At 42.9% G+C, this 20,515-nt stretch overlaps 1 protein-coding gene across 1 annotated transcript in view; it reads right to left on the bottom strand.

Moving 5' to 3' along the window:
- The window catches only part of map3k5 (mitogen-activated protein kinase kinase kinase 5), a 65,932-nt gene that overhangs the window by 14,174 nt on the left and 31,243 nt on the right, over positions 1–20,515 (bottom strand). Inside the window, exons 7-20 of the mRNA XM_079996630.1 lie at positions 19,933–20,103; positions 17,765–17,877; positions 16,401–16,560; positions 15,136–15,289; positions 14,928–15,035; positions 14,312–14,364; positions 12,246–12,341; positions 11,227–11,308; positions 8,279–8,412; positions 3,985–4,112; positions 3,738–3,874; positions 2,729–2,834; positions 1,180–1,337; positions 57–234 (exon numbers count right to left, since the gene is read on the bottom strand). Of these exons, the coding sequence (XP_079852756.1) occupies positions 57–234; positions 1,180–1,337; positions 2,729–2,834; positions 3,738–3,874; positions 3,985–4,112; positions 8,279–8,412; positions 11,227–11,308; positions 12,246–12,341; positions 14,312–14,364; positions 14,928–15,035; positions 15,136–15,289; positions 16,401–16,560; positions 17,765–17,877; positions 19,933–20,103 (1,778 nt within the window). The remainder of the gene's footprint in view (positions 1–56; positions 235–1,179; positions 1,338–2,728; positions 2,835–3,737; positions 3,875–3,984; positions 4,113–8,278; positions 8,413–11,226; positions 11,309–12,245; positions 12,342–14,311; positions 14,365–14,927; positions 15,036–15,135; positions 15,290–16,400; positions 16,561–17,764; positions 17,878–19,932; positions 20,104–20,515) is intronic.

Below are 20,515 nucleotides of genomic sequence, written 5' to 3'. Positions count from 1 at the left end.
AAATCCCAGACCCCAAAAAAACCCCCAAAATACAACATGACCCCGACGGAACCCACCCGTGAAGCTGCTCTTGCCCTTCTTCTTGCGGCTGGTGACGGTGAGGAACTCGTCGGTGAGCAGGTCGAAGGCGGTGGCGCGGCGGTCCGGGTCGGGCTCAAAGCAGCGCAGGATGAAGGCCTTGGCTTCCAGAGACATGGACTCCGGGATCTCCGGGTGGATCTTGAACATGCCCACCTGAGCCAGACGCCAAGAGTGAGAGAGAGGTGTGAAGTTAGAGATGAAGGCGAGGAAGACATCATCTGTTCTCCAGGTGGAGCGGCCAAAGGAGAGAATTTTCAACTCCACCACCACCACCAGTATTTACCCACCAGATGATGCGTTTAACTCTTGGTGGGGGAGGAGGTGGGGGTTTCTATCGACCGAAGCCTGCGCCGGGCCTGGGCTCGGTTGCCCGGGGTGATGGTCGAGGCAAAAACAACGCTCAAAGTTCAAGCGCGAGACTCGCCCGGACCCTATAAATTCCTGTCATCGCCCACAAGGGATGCCGGCTTGAAGCTGGAATTGCCCGTTATTTCTTCTTCACATGCAGAGATTGCCTCCAACCTCTGACCGTCTAGCCGCGTGTAGCTGAACAACATGGGAATACACCGGCTCATTGTTATCATTGATAACCGGAAAGAATTTAGAATTTTTTTGTGCGGTCTTTCAAGTTTTCCAATGACGGAGGGAACAAAGTCACATAGTATAGTATGTACAGCCATTTAATTTAATTTCACTTTACGGAAAGTTCCATGGCTCTGACACGAGTGGCATAACACCCCCTCCCCTCACATCTTCCCTGCCCTTAATGGACCGCATGTGGCAAAGGGCTATATTACATTACTGCACAGCGGACTGTTCCACCCAGGGCAGATACACATGGAAAAGTTTGCAAAGATGGAGACGCTTACATAGGAAGTTGGGAAAAAAATGAAAAAAAAAAAGTCTACGAGTGGCTGCAGCCTGCTACAGTTTGGTGTTTGTGCTCAAGCAGATGTTCCCGCAGACCCGCTGTTTTGAGTTGGTACGAGCCACGGTTGGTGATACAACCTGTCGTTATACCCACTAGCTTCAGTTCAAAAACAATGACCTATATCAGAAAAAATTTAAATAAAAGACAAGCTTGGGGAGTTTGGTCACCTTGAACATGGCGGCTTGTGGCTCCCCCAGCTCGTAGAAGGGCGGCTTCCCCGTCGCCATCTCGATGATGGTGCAGCCGAGGGACCAGATGTCCGCCGGCTTCCCGTAGCCCCGCGGGCCCTTGTCGATGATCTCTGGGGCCATGTACTGCAGCGTGCCTGAGAAAAGAATATTTATAATAATACAATAATGCAATGTACATTTTTTCATAAATGCTGCCTCACTCAGCCAATACACATAAAATATACTATAAGTAATTATGTCTAATAAAATATCAACATTTACATTTTGCAGACAAACACAATTTTTGGGGGATGGCATCACAAATCTTAAGATTTATTACTGTTCAAGTTCAAGTTCAAGTTCAAGAGATTATTTGTCACATACACACACATACGGTCGTACATATATGCAGTGAAATGTCATGACACCCGGTGATTACGCACAATAAACTCGATAAGCTCGAAAAATACGAAAAATTCTCAAATGTGCGTAATCGACACGCGGTGCTCGCGCAGGCGGCCGCAAGGTTGATGTACTACTTTCATTTAAATTAAATATCCCACCAGGCAAGAGTGACTGGACCAGCTTTTTCATAATTTCAAATAATGACCAAGAGTGTTTAATGTTCTATTGTTTTATATTTATATTACATCATTTAAAAGACACATTTGTCCAAAGTGACTCTGGTAGTATCAAACAAACTGTGTATCACAGTCAGTTAAACCTTCTAAGGGGTAAGGGGGTCTCTAGCGCGCTCTCTCTCTCTCTCTCTCTCTCTCTCTCTCTCTCTTCTCTCTCTCTCTCTCTCTCTCTCTCTCTCTCTCTCTCTCTCTCTCTCTCTCTCTCTCTCTCTCTCTCTCTCTCTCTCTCTCTCTCACACACACACACACACACACACACACACACACACACACACACACACACACACACACACACACACACACACACACACACACACACACACACACACACACACACACACACAGGAGGATGTTTGCTTCACGTAAGAGCGAGGCAACCAGAGTGCAGGGAGCAACTTAATCCTCTGTGTAAAGGAGCCTTTTGTTCTAATTATAGCCTCCTTTATACAGGCTTTCTTTAAGAGGCTAGCCTTGTGCACTAAAAGTGTCGTTCACACACTCACGTTTAGTAAGCATTGACTATAAAAGAAAAGAGAGAGAACTCATGTTGCGTGTGAGTAGCCGTCTGCTCGGCGATCAGCTCAGTCCAGGTCAAGCGGAGGTGCAGTTGGCCGCCGCAGCGTCAACATCCCATCAGCGAGGAAAAAAATAAATAAAAAATAGTCTGAATGGTCCTACTGTATACTCCAGCCAAACCCGAGCGGTCGGAATCCTAATTCTAAGATGCTATTCTTAGAGATATCCCTGATGGGTTAGTGAGCGTGGGACAGGCTGACTGATCCAAAATGAGTAACAGCCGGTGACAGACTCTGAATTAGCAGCACTGGGGGCTTTTAGAAGCGCGTGGAGTACAAATCGTTTGGGCGTTTTCAGACTCTCAAACGTTCTCTTCTCGGGATACGCACCGGTGAAAGTCTCCGTGCAGGGGTTGATGCCCGCCAAGCGCTTGGATGTGCCGAAGTCGGAGATCTTCAGCACGCCACTGTAGGTGTTGATGAGAACATTATCACCCTATGGATAGAATGGGAAGGAGTTAAACCGTTTTTCTGTTTTTCGCATTGACGTTTAGGTAGAGCCATCGAAAGGCTAATTACAGGAATGGAAATGGAAATGGAATCAGCAGTTTGTTTTTTCATCATCACAGAGCGGAGGAGACGACTCATCACGCCCCGGAGGTGATGAAAGTGGAATGCGGTAAATTCCTGCAATTTTTGAGGGAATGTTGCTGTGAATATTTGGGTCATTTGGGGATCTTTGGATCAGAACTCACTGATGAAATAAAGGGACGAGAAAGTAGAATAAAGAATAAATTAATTGAGCCCCATTCATTGTTGATGCCTTTGCTAAAACGCCTCTACACAATTCCAGCTGACCCATGGATGTGCACTTTTATGTGCACTTTTTTTTATTTCTGTGGAGATAACCTGGCCATTACCGCTGGAAACGTGTCTTGGGATCTTTTCACACACCCGTGAAGTCAAAATCGAACAAATTGAACAATTCGCTCTGAATAGGAACCGCTTCTAAAGCCAGCTTCACACTGAATCCGTCAAACGACAAGAATATAAATTCCTATGGAGATTCTGATTCCACAGGCGCAAAGCTGTGACGAGCCGTGTGCTTTCAATACTCAAAATGTTCAACTAATTTTTCAACAAATAAGTCACATATGTAAAAAAATTACGTTATTTATGGTAATTAATATTCAAGTTGTATGTCACGGTATTCAATCGTAGTAATCGTCACAGCCCTAGTTGCAAGTGTCGTCCCCATGACATGTATTTAAGAAATAGATTGTGTAGCCTATTTTCCTTTTACTATGCAACAAACTTTTTTTTAATTGGGGGAGCGGGTACGCAAAATGAAATGAAACAAATAAAAATCATGAAAAAGCCTTGAAAGCCAGATGAGCACCTTAATGTCTCTGTGCGCGATCTGGTTGTCGTGCAGGTATTTGAGTCCCTCCAGGATCTGCCTGGTGTAGAAGCCGATGGTGGGCTCGTTGTTTTTCAGAGGACCCCACTTGGACCTAAGCAGCGCGGACAGGCTTCCTGCAAATCACAAGGAAATATTGTCATGTATCCCACATATTCCCGTACCTATACTGTGTATGTACCTCTATTCCGTACACTGCTCACTACAAACACTTCACAGGGTTCACCTCCAGGAACCTGCTCCATAAAGATCTTGATGAAGCCGTTCTCGCTGATGGAGCCGAGGTACTGCACGATGTTCTTGTGCTTCAGGTGCTTGTGAAGGGCGATCTCCTCGTGCAGTGGCTGCGAGTACCTTGCGAAGAGACAAACTACACGTGAAGACGTGGAAGCGAACCCATCAAGGAATTTTGCTTTTACAGTACAGTACTTCATTCATGACCAGCGGTCAAAAATTAATAGAATATTGAAGTTGGATGTTTTTTTCTCTTATATTTAAAGATCACATGTTTCCTCAATCACTGTGCAACAGTGATTGACCATTCAAACTCGGCCGTGCTTCAGGTACTTAGATGTGTAGTAAATACCAAGTTAAAATAGCCGATCACTGACTTGGGTGTAACACAGTAACACTTTGGCGCAGCAGTGAAAAAAGCACCAGTAAAGATGGAATTTAACAATACATGTTTTTTAAATAACTCCTCAAATTTGCAAAGTCAGACTTGCTGTGGCATCATGTTAGCTTTGCCTGGAATATGCGGTGAGCTTTTGCAATGAATGCTTCTGGTTTGTGGATTGTGATCGAGATTGTGGATTTATCCTCCATTACTGGCATCAAATTCCCGATGGGCGTATGGCGCTGTGCATCCAGTTTGGAGAAAAGGCTGGACTGCTGCGGGAATGCTGAGCCTCTCACACGTGTCGAACCTACAAGTGACTCCATCAGCAATTTATACGGGCGATGGCGTTTGAAGCCTTCCGTGCGGATCAGATGCTCTGCGGTCTCTCGTCTGTCTCTGTTGAGAGATCTGTGGCTCCTGTGAATAATTTACACCGGTTCCCGGCAGCCGGCGGAACCTGGGCCTCGCGCTGCGTGCTTCGACAATGCGATTAGGCGGCGGGATCATCTAGTCCATGAAAGAGTCCAGTAATTACAGATGAGTAGGTGGAGTGACGCTCCGAGCGGAGATGGCAGCAGCGGCGTGAGGTAGGGTGTAGTTGCTAGGCGATGCCTTTTATTTTTTTCCTTCCCGAGGTCCCGCACTCAAGTGGAGAGGAAGCTCTCCATCGAGCAGAGAGCGATGCGCGGCCAAGTTTGAGACGTCAATCACCGTTACACTCAGAGGAAACGATCTGGTGTGGTCTTTAATTGAGCTCTACACTAGGTACTGACGAATGGGAAGGCAAGGTACTTCAGAAACCTGCTTTATACCCGCCATGCAAGCTGTACTTCGTATAGTGAGGACAGATAAATATTGTCATATTGAAGAATCCTGACAGAGAGTTGATAGATATACTGTACTATATCTATTACCAATTTATATTTTATTGATTTGATTATCTACAGTATGTCTTTATCTCTATTTATACAAACAGAGACATAGATACAGTGGAAACCTCTGATAGTGATCACGTCTGTCCGGGTCAAATTGATCACTCTAAGCAGATGATTATGATAACCACATTTTTTTTCTGTTTTCTTCATTTCTCATGCAGATAACCATATAATGGTACCAATGGCTCGATGGAGCCTGACACGGGACGCGCTGGGCTTTTTTGTTTTGTTCAATTAGGAAATGGAAGAATATGAATACATAAAATAAAAAGGTTTTTTTGCATTTACGCCACAGCTCTACATTTGCCTGTTTTGCAAATTACAATATAAATTCTGAACTTAAAATAATTGTTAGAGAGAAAATAAATAGTTTAATCAAAATGTAAAATTGTAAGGTAATCCTTGGGGGTGCTGCGCCGAGCTATGCAAAATCCTGATGGGGCGCCGCCACTGCAGATGGATTCATACGAGGCAAAGTAAAGTAAAAAAAAAATTGATTTCCCACAGTTTTAAATTTCTTTTCCATATGTTGTCATGTATGAAAATACCCAAAATGAACACTGTAAGCGGATTGCTTGATTACAGGTAGTCCTCACTTAAAGACCTACCTGTTTAATGACCGTTCGGACTTACGACCAGCTCTCTGACCAGTCTGTATTGTACGCTGCGTGCAAAGCGTCTCAGCGTCAAGCATCTCATCGCACATCACCCTTTATACACTATATACACTATATATACTATATACACTGTATACATCTCATCTCATCACCGTTCTCAGTCTCAGCCTCGTTCCCGCAGTCTGTCAGTATTCACTACAATAGCGTTCGCAATGGCCACGCCCCCTTACCGTGAAATAACACGGGTCCTCGCTTATCCACCAATTTGCTTAGCGACCTGGTCCTAGGAATGGAACTCGGTCGTTTAGCTGACGAGTACTTGTTCAAGAAAATAATTGAAACAGCATTTGTATAGGATTGATTCTGTCCTAAGCTTTTTGATCCATTTAAGCGGTTGATCACTGTTACTGTGATCATGATAAGTGTATAAGCATTTAAAATTTCCACTGGGAGGGGGGGGACTTTTACTCTTAGTTTTGTTTTGGTTTTTGGCACTCATTGTGCATTGCAATAACAGGATAAAACAGATAGAAGCTCACAAAAATGCACAGGGATAACATTTAAATGAGGAAATGTCAAAAGAGAACTCCCTTCCCTCCATGACGGACCTCTGGAAACCTCCTCGACCAATAGCCGTCGAAGGAGGTCATGCCGAGGGGAACAAAAGCAAGCAGACGCCATTGTTCCGGTGTCTCTCGCACAGACGTCTTGTTTCCCTTTACATTACTGAATGCGTCGTTGAGATCCTCAGAGACACTTTTTATAGTTTCGAACCTTCCGTTTTCCACCCCGATGGATGCGGAGCCGTATGCACACCGGCCCTCCTGTCGAGTCTTGCTGATAAACCCCTCATTTTAATAATATATTTTCCTGGCATTGTACAGCCACATGACACCAGTAATAGAGTTATTTTTAGAGGAGTCGCCAACTCCATTGTTCCAACGAGCGCGTTGGATTCTTCGAACCTGCCAACTCTAACCACCAACCTACAATCACGCCGAGCCCCTGGAGATTCTGACCAAGCACCATCTTGCCGTTCCGGGCCAAATAATACTTGGGGAACTTCAGTATTATCCAGTACCAAAGATGAGATGAAAACCATCCGGAACTAACCCATCGGTATCCTAGGAGAATGCAAAACCAATAAGCCTGGGACTCCATGGAGCTCATGGCAGTTGATGTTGGTTGGGCACTGTGATTTCTTTGTTTATTATTCAGCTTAAAGTGAGCTAGTTGCCTCCTTTTTACGCATTTCAATGCAATCCCTCCAACTGAATCTATAGTTATATTCCCTCTTCATCAATATATACAGTATGTATTGATATTATTTACAATACCCCTTACTTCCCTTGTGTGTATTTGTTATGTTCAACTTGCTTCATTTCTCTTTTCATTACCTCAAACTCTTACCGGATTATTGAATTCCTTTATAATAAATAAACATTCATTGTTTAATTCGGTAATAGTTGTGTATTTCTCTGATATCCCGTGTGCTAATTTCTGACTGGAGAGCAAGTGACCCTGAGATATGGACCTAACTGGAGCTTGCCGTCTGTGTGGCAACAGACCAACTTTTAACTTTCCAATTTTTTACTTTTTTATTATAAAATTGTTGGCGCCCAAGTAAACTATGGATGTTAATTACAGGTCTTTATTAAGCTACACATTGAACATCCGGATCAGACTCGACTGACAAAATACTAGTTGGATACAGCGCTAGAAATAATTAATAATAACGTGTGGAGCAACTGAAAAGTTGTGTTTAGCCAGAAGCCCTTGATCATATGATAGAAGACAGTCAATGATGATAACTAAACAATAATTATTAGGGTCTGAGCCCACAGAATGTGAGCCATTTACCGGGAAACACCCCACAAGACCTGCCATTTTTGAGGATGCTACAGTATGACCCAGTCGTCTACCCATCACAATTTGGCCCTTGTCAAAGTCGCTCAGATCCTTACGCTTGCCCATTTTTCCTGCTTCTAACACATCAACTTCAAGAACAGACTGTTCACTTGCTGCCTTATATATGCCACCCCTTGACAGATGCCATTGTAAGGAGTTGAGCAATGTTATTCACTTCACCTGTTGTTGTGACTGAGATTTGATTGAGATTGACTGATATATACATCCCAAATCCCATGTTAAACATCCAACTTATAGGAACATGGAACTACTTTAACATGTTTAACATGGGATTTTGAATCTCCAACTGAAGTACATGGAACTGCTTCAAAATGTAAAGTATTATACCAGACTGAAACTCTATATAAAAAAAACCTCAAAACCTCAAAGACTGAGTAATATCTCCTTCTCATCATTGATTTGGATGGCTTGCACACTCACCTGCTGTCTCTCTCGGGGATCTCCTTGATGGCCAGACGCACCTGGTTGCTCAGGTCCCGGCCGGCATACACCACCCCGAACGTGCCCCTTCCCAGCACCACCCTATCGCCATGCTCGTCATACTCGTAATCGTACTGAGAGGGGGAACCAAAACAAAACAAGAAAATAACATAAACAACAAGCAGGAAAAAAAACAACAAAACATTACATTTTAGTGATATTTCCATTTCTGGAAATTTCAGTGGATGTTCACATTTGTTTACAAAATTCAAAAGATAAATAGATTATATTATATTATACATTCATACAATCGGGTGAAGTGCTGTAACTACAATTTCCCTTTAAACCTTGGAACAATTTCTTATTAACCCGATCAGAAGCGCTAATGTAATGCACTGAGAATACACTGTCTTTACACACACACACTTGAATTTTACATTCATCTGGTAGGAATTGAAAAATGGGTGTCCATGTACTTATTTCAATGTTTATTGTTTTCCTAAATGCAGGCTTTCTTTGCCCTTTGAAAGTATCTTCAGTGTAATTACGTTGAATTAAATGTAATTGTTTACTGTGGCCCCACCTTGTAAAACAGACCACTGTAATTCTTCCCCAGCCCCGTTTTTAATTTTCCTCTTGCTAAAAACATAATAATGATAATAATAATAATAATAATAATAATAATAATAATAATCAGCTCCGCTACACACGCTCATTCTGATTCAATATGATCTAATGTAACCTAATACTTTTGGGAGTTTGTAATGGTATAACGAGGGGTTGGGTTAGAACAGAAGCAGACAAACCAGTTGGACGCTTGGATCAGCAGCGTGCGCACCACTGGAAGAGGGTGTGTCATTGTTTGTGGGTAATAATCCTTTGTTTGTATTTCTGTGCCACGGGGGAAGGCAGGTGAATGCAACAATGCCCTTTGTTTTTTACCCCCCCCCCCTTTTTTTTTAACAAGTGCAACTGCAGAGAGACTTAGGTGTTGAGGTGGTGAGACTGTTTGTGAAGTCAAATGCATCAGGTGTAGTGCTAGGTGATAAAAGCATTTTTATCATCTATGGAATTTGACACAGTATCTATACACACACATCTCCAAATAAATATAAATATAATATTTATTTATATTAAATTAACTTTGCTCATATCTTTATATCTTATTATTATATAAATTATTATATATGTATAATGAATTATGATATAATAATTTATAAATGTATAATATAATAATATTATAATAATCATTATTACCATGACCATTTACCAATGTAAAGCACTTTGAGCTGCATGTTGTGTATGAAAGATTCTATACAAATAAAGGTTGTTATTATACTCATTAATCCAATGCATTGTTAAATGCATATTTTAAATGTGGTTCATCACATTTAAGTAATCAAGTATGATATCAGGTTAAACCCCCCCCCCAAAAAAAAAACCAAAAACACAAAAAAAAAACCCCTCCATATGGCAATTCAAACTTGACAACTTTGGCCAGAAGTTATTTGATCATTCATTTGGACTGCAACATTGTGACCCACCGCATACTTTAGGGGCATTTGGCGGCTTTCTAGATCTTTTATATTCTACACTATTATTTTGAAAGTGTAGAATCAGAGCTTCCAAACAAGGTGTCATTTGTGCAAATCAAGCAAATATTTTTAAAGCTATGACTTGTTAATGACAAGGATGTGAGATAATCACCTCCAAAGTTTCACTTTCATCAGGTTCATTCATTCAGCTCCTAGAATGCAAATGAGTTTGGCGGACAAACAAATCCTCATGGCTACTTAACATACTGCTGGAAGGGCCAATCACGAACAGCTAAACAACACAACTCATTTTGTTTTAAAAAAAATATTTTGGAATTATTTTGGAGTTTAAAAGTATGGACAACATAACAAAATGTAGAGTCTATCAATAATATGAGTCTTAGAAAGTCTGAAATCTGAAAATCTGTCACCAACCTCAACGGACTTCATCACGACATCAACTTCTTCCGTTGTAACAACAACGGACATATCGTCGGTCTCCTCCGGTGGTTCTTGAAAATATTCCGTTTCATCGTCACATTAAGTTTGAAATCCGCTGTTTGAAATGTTCTCCAAGTCCGGAGTAATATCAGATTCAGCAGCGCTGTCATTGAACTGGCTATCATCGCGGAAAATGAGGTCCAGTACGCGCTGCTAACACTGACTTGGCTCTATCGCACTGGTCAGATTAAGGTCCGAAATATGATTCAGAGCTTCCGCCACCCGCTTCGCGTAACCCATAAGGATACGGAGAAGAAAGTTTTCACAGACAAGTGAGACCAAAACACCCCCGTGCTGCGCTTTAACCGTCTGTTTACAGAAGTGACGTAGGTGCGTGACGCAAAGGGTTTTTCTTCTTCGCTGTTTCATTAACAGTGGCTCCGTGTGCGTAAGAGTAGTACGATTTAAAGGTTGAATTCTATCAAAACAGTTTCACAGTGTGACTTCACATCACATGGAATATGGATGAGTGATCTTCACCTGGACACTCGCTTTGAAGGAAACGATTGAACGGCGTTGTTCAGCGCCGTTCAACGTCCCAGTAAGTGAACTGCGTTTTCCCATGTAATCTAACAGGAATATTTAACTCCACTGTTTAACATTTTTCTACTATTTATAAATCAAACTCTGTTTTGGAAATATGTTGAGAGGTAAAAAAAACACACAAAGGAACACGAATCTGGAAAAATCTCATTTTCCTTCAAGAAAGGTTTTTTAAACTCAACTTATTTGGCTGCTCCTGGCGATTTTAGAAATTGCGTGAGATGGCGAGTTTTGCTGTGGTGGGACGCAATTGTGCATGATGATATGAGAACATCTTACTTTAATGGTACCAGTGGAAACACAAAATATAAATGGTTTCCTTATCATCACCATCAAGCAGTTTGGGGAAAAGGCCCCAGCGGCTCTCACCTCCAAGGCGTCCGTGTCACATTCTCCTTCTTCCGGGCCTTTCCAGGCCTCCTCTGTGAGGCTGTTGACCAGGTCGCAGAACCTGACGGGCAGATATGCTTTAAGGAACCTTGGCCGCAAGATAATTCATTTACACGCAAGGACGCACGCACGCACGCACGCACGCACGCACGCACGCGCACCTATTTCAATATTGCCGTTCGCAGTTTGGTCATTTAGTGGAGGCTCCCATCGAAAGTAAAGAAAACATAGAAAAGAAAAAAGACCCAATGAAAAGACATCACGTCACAGAAAAGAGCGGCCTGGGGTGTTGAAGGCAAGATGTAGCTACGGGAAACTACTTGTTGTTGGATGACAAATAAATAGTCGTGGTACTGGTGTCTGATAACAATCAACACAATGAAATATCTTGAAAAACGAACACACTTCTATTGTAATTATCTTTTATTGTAACCTTTCCTTCCTTGTTCCTGAATTCCTTACATGGAGAAATAAGCCTTTTTGGGGAAAAGAGCGTTTTCCTCTGACTGCAACAAATCTATGTCTCAAACACAGTGCGCAAAGTGAATCTAATCCGTGCCCTTAGAAAAGGAATACAGTGCAGCCAACCATAAATGGAGAATTCCATATATGAGTCAGAAACTAGTTTTCCATCCAAGATTCCAATTCTTCCTTCTTGATATCCCCTGTACACGAACGAGCACATTGACCAAACAACAGCAGGTGTGACTCACCCCCCACCACCACCACCACCACCACCCCCCAACATGACTACCCTCTATAAAAACGGGACTAGGAGTACTTTTGCAGCTTTGATATGTGCGTCACTCCTCTGAACATTCGCTCCGTGTGACAGGTCGCTGGGTGTTGGACGGTGCGGTGAGAGGGTTGGGGGGTTGGGGGGGGGGGGGTCACCAAGAGGTGGCAAAGGGGAGACTCAAAGGCTCAAAGGATTGAGTTCTCATGGGTAACATTGGGAACCAATGGCTTTCAGGAAGTAGCGTAAAGACTCGACCAACCTTTTGCAGTGCATCTCGGTGCAGAAGTAGATCTGAAAGTCCTCGGAGTTGTGCAGCACGTACAGGAACGCGCTGCGCTCGTCAAACTTGGATATACTGTTAGAGGGTGGGAAAAAAGAGGAGAACGATGGAGGGGTTAGCTGCAATATATAGAACAATAGACAGATGGGTTGTTATTAGATTGCCGTGTTATCCCACCACGGCTTTGATTCGCACCCACTGCCAAGAAGCGGCATGGCTGGTGTCCTCTTTTTACCGACTGTCTGACTGCTGGCTGAGTGGGCAACCAGAATGACGTGTTCCCTAGCAACATCTGAGCGTGGGGGCCCCCCTCGAGCTCTTCGCCAGACGCACTCCGCCTCACGCTGAATTGCCCACAGAGCTGGAGGAGATGGGAGGAGAGGCGGTGGAGGACGAGAGACGGTTGAGAGGAGCGCAGTGGGGATTTTGACACGGAGACAGCCCCTATGTGGCGTGGGCATGCGCTCAAATCAATTTGTGACACCTATTAATTATTAAGAGTCATGGGAAGCGACTGTTCTGGACTATTTCAAACCATGAATTTGAATGCCATTTAAATTAGATATCTAATTTATCAATAACAAATTGGGAGAAATGGAAATGCAAAGTTGGACATTGGTCTGATTTTCTATGCAACGGTCTTGAATTGGAAGTAATTGTGTCTGAGCGCCACATACGCCATTAGTCACCACATTGATAATAATTTTTGTACAATGCCACTTTGTTTAATAAAAATATGATTTTTTTTATCTCAAAAGTGACGTTTTAATTTCCCCCCCATCGATACTTAATCTATTCTTGCTTATTTTAGTTTCTGTCTCGACAGATTTCATGAACTTGGTTGGTAGCAATTACTCATTAACTGTGATCTTATTTAAGTTTGGTTTAGGGCTAAAATTGATATAGCTGTATCGAATTTGAACGGTTTGAATCTATTCTATGTCCAGTCAGAACCGAGCTACAGTATGTCCATATTACGGAGGAAGCAGCGTCACTAGCATATTTGAACTTTGCATTTTTCGTATTTGCATTTTCTAAGATTCAAAATTATAAGGCATGGAAAAAATAAAAAATAATAACTGAAAAAAATATGAGACTAAAACCACACTGGCCAGGTCAGGCCGCACTGCCAAGCTTAGTCACTGAACAACAATGGCTCTTGTTAAAGAGACGGGTGCGACGCCGCCTGTCACTGTGACTTCGCACCGGAAGATACTGCAAAGACGCGGCAGAAACTCTTGTGGTCTGAGGAGAACATTTGGACTGGAACACAAAGTGGTACTTGTGGTGTGAATCTGAACACCGCACGTCAGCAGATGACCATGACTCCTATAAAGGGACAGTGCTGGTAGCGTCACGTTATGGGATGGGTGTCATGTTATGCTTTTCAGCAGCAGCGACTGCGTGTCTCTCCCTTTAAAAGTGTGTGTGTATATATATATATTTATATGGCAAAGATTTACGAATCCTGATCTGAACTTTATTCAACATCTGTGGCAAGACTTCAAATGGACTGTCCACTGCTGCAAGGACGAATGGGCAAATCTTGCCCCATCACGTTTTGCAGAAAGACTTCTCCAAAATGACTATTAGCTAACAGGTGGTACAAGTAATAATTGTATTTTTTTTTCAAGTTTTTGCATTTTCTTTCTTTCAGGGGAGCGGCGTCGTGAAAAGCAGGTGATTCACAAATACAAATTCCCGAAATTGATCCAAATCCCAGGCTTTAACAACTGTTTGTGTGAAAAAAGTGTTGAAGGCTGAATACATTTTCAAGATACTGTATAAAAAGGAAAAAAAAAAGAATGTACTGAGATAATCACAATGATTACCAATTGATTAACCCCATTGATTACTAGTTTATTCAGTGATGGGAAAAGTCAGTTAATTTGTTAGACAACTATTTTCCGAATCCACTGTCCTGCTTCTTCAATCATTAATTACATAATGATTAATTACATTTTTTTTTCATAATAAACTGACCCACATGGGGAAAGGGTTTGATGTTTGATGTCGCATTGAACATAAAACTACATGTCACTGACCTCACACCTCGCACCGACATGGCACTGAAGTTCCACTCATGGATGCCCTTGTTCTGGAAAACAGATTCATCAAAAGAAGAAAAACATGTACATTATAAGCACTGGGGGCTTCTAAATCCATGTGATCAGAGAAAACCAGACAGAGGCTGCAGAGGAACAGAAACTAAATGACTAAACAACACTGAACAGAAGAAATCATTTGAGGAGAGTGTCGCTTCAAGGGCGTTTGATAATGGCTGCTTGTTATGATTGTCGTGTGGGAGTTTCTCAGTTCCAAAAATAAAGACAACTTTAACTTGTTTTTTTTATTACCATGTCAGACACTTTTTAAGAAACAGCCATTCGATGTTGTAATCTGTTGGTGGCGAATCAGATTGAAAAAAATAGACATCTGAAGAGGCGGCGGCATTCTTCAGAGAAATTTGGTGATCGTCTTAAGAGTGAAGATGAGGTTAAACCCAGATGTTGAAAAGGAAAGGGAAAAAAACCCATTGCGGTTTGAATTGGATTCTGGGATTGCTGGTGTAATCCACCTGACACAGACGATCTGACGGATTTACACTTTAATGTACCACGGATATTGATCTGCGTGGAGCACACAAACCCTTATACGCACCATGTCATCTGAGGCCACGTGCCAGATGGACACTGTATTGTCATCCACATCGTTGTTTATGGACAGATATGAAGGCTGGTACACTTTAGTGGGCTCCAAGATCAACACCTAGGGGGTGAAGCAAAGAGCAAATAGTGTCCAATAGCAGCTTGTTTGTTTTCTTTGCTGCTTCGTGGATTCATCATGGCTACGGAACTGGGTCGCTTACGGGGAAGCGGACCGAGGAAACGTCTTTTTTGGTGGCCTCCACCAGGAAGTCCATCCAGAAGTCCACCAGCTCCTGTTTGGGTGCCTGCTGTCCCGCGGCCGGCTTATTGAAGTGCTGGTAGATCAGGATGGTCTCCACCAGCGAGCGCAGGTACCTGAGATCAGCCATGAAAAGAGAGTCACAGAAGGAATCATGAATCATCCCATCCCTGGCCATTTACTCGCCAAGAATACTGAAAAAGGCCATATGTCTAGAACAAACCTCCAGAAACGGTCTGAACACGCAACGTTAGAAAAGCTGAATGAATCACATCCGGTAAATCAAAACCATATCTATAGATCAATCGTCATTTGAAAAAAACGTGTTCACCTGTAGCTGCATGCGCTCACCCTTCTACTCAAAATAATAAAAGAAATTGATTTGTTAGCCTATCAGTATGATATTTTAATAGCATCTGGAGGACGCTTGGGCGATTGGACGAATACATCAGCGGTATTGCTGATTTTTTTGGACTATGTTTTGCGCGGTTTTTGCCCTTTAATTTGGGTAATTTAATGTTTTGTCTCCTCGAGAATTGACCTCAACAAATAATTAACCCGCCTTTAAAACCTGGTGTGTCGCCGTCGACAATAAGATGAATGTGTTGTTTCTCTGTCATATACTTCCTGGTGAAATCATATACGCTAGTTGCTTTTTGGCAAGCAAGTGATGTCACACTCCGCCAATCAGAAGCTTGAATACTACCCACCACAGCCCACCAATCAGAGGGGAGATTATTGGACAGATCCAACCAGCTTCAACCCTTGTGCAGCTTTTGGATTGTGCTGACACTTTAGACCAGCATAAGTTTTGGCAGTTTTTTTATTTGTTTGTTTTTTCTGCGTGATGGTTGCAGACAGAGGCGATGAGGAGCAGGAGCTTTATCCAAGCACGATCAGTAAGAATGGTTCGCAAAACACGCAAATATATCGGCACTCACTGGTTGTTGGGCTGACGGTTGCCGGTGGGAAAGTTTGGACACATCGCCCAACCCTAATCTGCAATAATGCATTAAGTATAATGCACACTGTATAATGCGTACTGTATGTATATCATATGTCTTTATTATTCTATCTCCGGAATAATGCTCCAAAAGAAATAACCAAAATACTCGAGAGCTAGAACGTATACAGCAGTCGTGCATGGCCTGAAGGTCCTTTTCATTTAGTTTGTTTTGTGGTTGGTGTTTTTTTTTCTTCCCCCGAGCAGTAATCCAGTCTTCTCACCAGATGGGGGCTTTTAGTTTGAAGAGTTTCTCAGAGGCCTGGATGACCCTGGTGTTGTCGCAAGCCAGGATGCTGGCGCCCAGGAAGAAGCCCACGTCCCAGTAGCTCTGCAGCTTGTCCAGGCTGCCCTTCTTCCCCAGCAGGCTGCTCAGCTTCACTCCTGGACGGACGACCGAGACACAACAACAACAACAATTTTAGGGGAGATCCTCACACGATCCTCTCATGCGGTAAAGAAGCCCACCTATCGCTTTTGACGGAATGCTGAGTGGTAATAACGCTCTTGGTCGTCCCGTCTTGCTATAATAACTCACTGGCGAAGCCAGTGAGAACAAATAACACACAACAAATATCTTGAATATAAACTATCTTGCTCTGAGATGAATTGACCAGCCTAGAACTGTGTGTGAGATAATATTATATATGCTGTATATATAACTGGCTTCAAGAAAATGTTTGTTTTCATCTGTGTTCCTTTGGGGAAGCGGCTAAATCTTGGGATTTATTTGTGAAATAAGAAATTTTATTTATTTATTTTTTATTTAGAGTATTTTATACATACAGTATTTGTATTCTTTTTTTCATTTTTTTTTTATGTATGCAGTGCACCCAAGGCATACAAAGTGAGGAAAGAAATGAAGAAAAAAAAAGTTACATAGTCCTGGCTGCGAAAGCAAGCGCATTTCATTGATCCAGCAACATTCCTGCAACCTAATGGAATGCTTGCATAATATTGATCACAGGGTGAGCACTGGAGACGACAGGTCTGTTATTCTGAGTCGGTGCATAGACAGACTTTGAGGAGTCAAAGGCAGAGTTAACTCCACCTCTTATAAGCATTCAGGCTTCTTTAGGTCAATTATAAAGTCACAGGAGGCATTTTTTCGGACTTTAGTTTTTTTTTGGGCAACTAATGGAGCATTCAGTGCTGGCAAAATGAAACTTAGGCTGTTCAACAAAACTGTTAGCTACACTAGCATAAACCATAATAACAAGAGCTTAATCGTGGTTTTAAATTGTTAAGACACACAACCAAATGCAATAGACTTTCAGCCCAAAATGCAATAGACTTTCAGTTGTTTCCCTTAACGATGCATGCATTATTTACATGTAGACAAAATCTGTTGCATGTGGTAATTAAGGGCAGCCATTGTAAAAGTCTATTATTCAATGTGATGTATTGGGGTAGAATAAGTAAACTTGTGAGTGCTGATAATTGATTTTATTAATATTTTTTTTTTTTACCAAATACCAACACGACTACCAATTCATCGGATGGCCCCCGTGTTTAGTTTGGAGTTAGACTGAAGAGTGACGTGTGTGCTTGTTTTTCCCCTCAAAAGGATCTGGCAACACTGACTTACCCACTTTGCGCAGCTCGAAAGAGGCGTCAAACTGGTGCCCCGCTGCCAGGAGCAGCACAGCGTAGTTGATGCCAGAGTGGAGTGTGGGCTCCGACTCAAAGCCCTTCTTATACCTGAGGGGATGGAACAGGAGAGAGGAGAGATGATCTCCCAGAACAACCAAAAAACATTTTTGTCCCCTCAAAATGTGGCATTGAATGACATGTTGTTCACGAAGAAAAGAGGAGAGGGCCCTTTGAACACATCCTTCCAGGGAGAATGGAGCCCTTTCCAGCTTACTAATGCAGTGTTTCCACAGCCATTTTTGTGCGATGGCACACTTCTTACAATGAAATAATCCGGTAGCACAATCCCGTTAACGCCTAAAAACATGACAAAACGTCACAAACACAGGAACTGTGCTTATGGGTAATGATGAAAGACTCACGAACGAGTCGATGACCGCGAACAAATCTTTTCAACGACCGGAGAGTTGGGAGTCACTCCGACAAAAAAGTCTGGACGTTTGGCATAATTCCTATTGAATGTGACCAATCTACAATTCCAGCAAAATAAATAATTTTGGCGGAATGAAATGACTCTTGTGCGAATTGAGAACCCCAACAGCCAACTGACTCTTCAGACTCTCGTTCAAAGTTCACCAGAAGTGCTCCCTTGCTCACTGCGCATTTCGGCAACTGAATCCTACCAAACAACAGTTGGAAAATTGCCGTCAATTACCGAATCTCATAAAAAAGGGTCAAACCTTTCATCACTGCTAATAGTTCTCACTTTCAGTGTTAAACTCGAGCTTGTTCTGATGGACACAGAGCTGCAATTCTGGCTGGCCATTAATTCGATTAATTTGTGCAGCCTTGCAAGTTTGATCTTGCAACACAAGCTATTGTTTCCATGCGATCTCTCATGGCACACCGGTGCCACCCACACCCACCCACCAACCCACCCACACACCCCAACTGTGGGTCTCTGATTCGTCCAATCTGTATGTCTTTAGAAGTAGGAGACTGCCACACCAGGGTCATAACCTGAGCCAACACAGACGTAGCCCGAGATGAGATTAGAACCACAAAGCAACATTTCTACCCTCTGTGTCAGCCTCAATCCCAATCACATCAGAAAAAGTATTTTTAATCTTGTCGATATGAGCACACTCCTCAGTCACTACTCGCAAAAGAAAGAAAAAACCAAGGAATTTAATGAGCAGTTTATTTAATGAGCAATCTGCTCCTCCGAGGGTTGAAAGGCTTTGATTATTATTATCGTGACACAAGGCGGATGGCGGCAGCCAGATGGGAGCTCTAAGACAAGAAGACACAAGCAATTGGAAGAGATATTACATTTTATAGAGAATACACGGAAGAAAGCAATTAGCAGCCTTGGTATTAGCACGGCTGTGCTCTCCGCGGCGGGCGAAGCCCCTCTGGGCCGAGGAGGCCGCCGTGCTCATTAGAGCGCAGAGAAGATTCTCTCCCCAGGCGGAGGGTCGAGGAGGAGCACCAAAACCTCTGTGCGTCTCTGGGCCGGGGAGATAATTCAATATCGCTGCTTATTGTCTATTCAATGGTCATCATAATAACGGGAGGAAATTAAGGTATTTTCCGATGTGGATACAGCGTCTTAATCAACGCTGATGAGAAGATATTGCCTCCGACTGCTCAGGACGCGAGCAACTGAAGCATTTGAGGGAGTTTTATTTGAAAATCAGTTTTTGCCGGCCGATTATTGGATCTCACATACTACACAGTTCCCGGTGATGAGTCGAGTCGGGAGTCTTTGACGTGGGGTGTGGGCGTCCAAGGTACCAGCGTTGGGTCCGATACTGTGCTTGTAGGTGTGAACATTTCTCTTGATACCTGATACCAATTTAACGAGACACACTGTCGCGTTCGGTTCCCATTTCATTGTTTTCTCCTCTGAACTCTGACTGTTTCGCGTTATATCTAATTTCATGTGAACAAATCTAGAAGTGAAAATAATAATCACACAGGGCCTTACAATTCAAAATCAGTGATTTTACCTATTATCGCAACTGAAGACTGCAGCGTTTGTATTAACACTTGTAATGTGCAACGACTTAAGTACACAAGAGGACTCGTAGACATTGAGATATACAAAGCACTGTTGCGTAAAAAGCTCTTTAATTATCACGATAACCTCCCCCCACTCACCACTGAATGCCGCTGTCCCTGCTCTGCGTGTCGGCGAAGTGCGACTCCAGGAACATGTCCTTGTAGATCCGCCCCACCAGGCAATAGATGTCCGAGGCCACCTGCTTCTCGCCCTCCACCAGCGGCAGCATGATGTCCAGGGCCTTCTGTCTGTCGCCTGGGAGGTTCCTCCTGTACGCACACACACACACACACACACACACACACACACACACACACACAGACACGCACACGCCTGATCACTCAGCTAGTCATGGGGTGGGCTTGATTGTTTCCGTCCATCAGATGCCAGGACGCCTGGATGGCTGCCCTCGTTTGTGATGAGACCGAAGAAGCCGTCTCACCTGGACGACTCCTCCACAGATCCCTCCTCCATCAAGCCCTTTTCTCATTCCCTAAACCGAGTTTTCTTCCTCTGAACCAACCCCTGCACACATTCTAATCCTCCTTATTGGATTTTTTTTTTTTTTTTTTTATCCCTTATCTAACTCTGTCACGCTGAAAATGTTGCTTGTTCTCATCGGAGACCATTTTCGGTTATAACTGTGTTGTAATGTACTTCACGTTGGATTAAACCCATCTG

The sequence above is a fragment of the Zeus faber genome (assembly GCF_960531495.2).
Source record: "Zeus faber genome assembly, chromosome: 2".
Lineage (NCBI taxonomy): Eukaryota > Metazoa > Chordata > Actinopteri > Zeiformes > Zeidae > Zeus > Zeus faber.
The sequence above is the reverse complement of the archived record's forward strand: the minus strand, read 5'-3'. Positions and strand labels throughout refer to the sequence as shown.